General features: G+C 27.1%; 1 protein-coding gene across 1 annotated transcript; it reads left to right on the forward strand.

Moving 5' to 3' along the window:
* Nucleotides 1-622: 622 nt before the first annotated feature.
* On the forward strand, nucleotides 623-1,438 carry EIN_495190 (hypothetical protein; the record flags this gene model as incomplete). Its single annotated transcript, XM_004253807.1, has 4 exons — nucleotides 623-651; nucleotides 700-854; nucleotides 961-995; nucleotides 1,176-1,438. Coding segments are annotated over 4 exons (482 nt in total), but the record flags the coding sequence as incomplete, so codon positions are not given.

The raw sequence follows: 1,438 nt of genomic DNA on the forward strand, positions 1-1,438 counted from the left end.
TCAATATGTATTTAAAATTATAGCAATAAATAATATATTTTACTATAATTTGCAACCATATTAGACTTTTTTTCGCCAACTCTATCAATATTTTTTTATTTAAGTAAGTTTCAAACATTCTAAGGTAGACAATGAACGGTTTTATATTTTTTGACGAAATAAGTATAAAAAAAATAGTAAAAATTACTAAAACAATTTAATGAATTTTTTAGAATAACTTCCTGAAATATTTTTTATTTCATTTCCAAAAAGTAATTTGATAATGTAAAAAGACTAACTATATTTATATTATAAAAAATATAAAAAAAACTATAAAGTGAATAAATCATAATTTCGTCTTCTTAAATTATAATGATTCTATTACTCTTTAAAATAAAAATAATAATTATTTAAAATAGTAAACCAGAAAGTATTAGTTAAACAATTAAAATGATAACTAAAATGTTATAGAAAAATATATAAATAAAATAAATTAATATTGATAAAATAAGGGTTTATAATAAAATATGAAAAAACTATAGTAACAATATAGAAAGAACATAGTGGGAGAGTACAGGCAAAACATTTTGGAAAACACGAATGAAGAAAAAAAGCAATCCAAACTTAAAAAAGAATATAAAAGATGTCGCAATACAATATTAACATTGTAATGTTTGTTAGTGTTTCTTTTCAACATATATGAATTACCATAACACATAGGCTTGGCCAGGGATCTGTTGGGAAGAGTGCGATTACTCTACAACTTATAAGTAGTAAATTTGTGATGACATACTCCCCCACTATAGAAGAGTCGTTCAAGACTACTTTAATGGTCGATGACAAAATGATAGCGGTGACTGTTACAGACACGTCTGGTTTGTTTAATACTACTGTTATTATAAATGTATTGTTTCCTTTCTGATGTACATTAGAGTTTAAGTTACTAGAAATAACTATAACATATTTATTATTAACAATAAGGTCAGGAAGAGTACAATGCTTTATCGGAGTATTATGTTTGTTTCGAATTATTAATAACTATTATTATTATAATTAATAATAATAAGTAACCAAACAACACAAGTGATAAAGACAAAACAACTTAACAACGACTGTGTGTTCAATTCAAAAATGAGACTTCCATTGTGTTACGTATTTGTATATAACAAATGAGAAAAAAAGAAATAACAATAAAGATGAGAAAGGGAGATGGATTTGTCGTTGTGTATTCTATAGTCATCGAATCCACCTTTGACAAAGTCGACGACATCCACAAACAACTCCAAGCAGTCTTCGAAAACGACCCAGACCACGTCCCAATCATATTAGTTGGTAACAAGTGTGATCTTGGAAACGAACGTACAGTACCCACAGCAAAAGGAAAAGCTCTTGCTGACTCGTGGAACGCACTGTTCATAGAAAGCTCCGCTAAAGACAACATCAACATCAAAGAGCTCTA

Source organism: Entamoeba invadens, assembly GCF_000330505.1.
Source record: "Entamoeba invadens IP1 unplaced genomic scaffold scaff_1105074726297, whole genome shotgun sequence".
Taxonomy (NCBI): Eukaryota; Evosea; order Mastigamoebida; family Endamoebidae; genus Entamoeba; species Entamoeba invadens.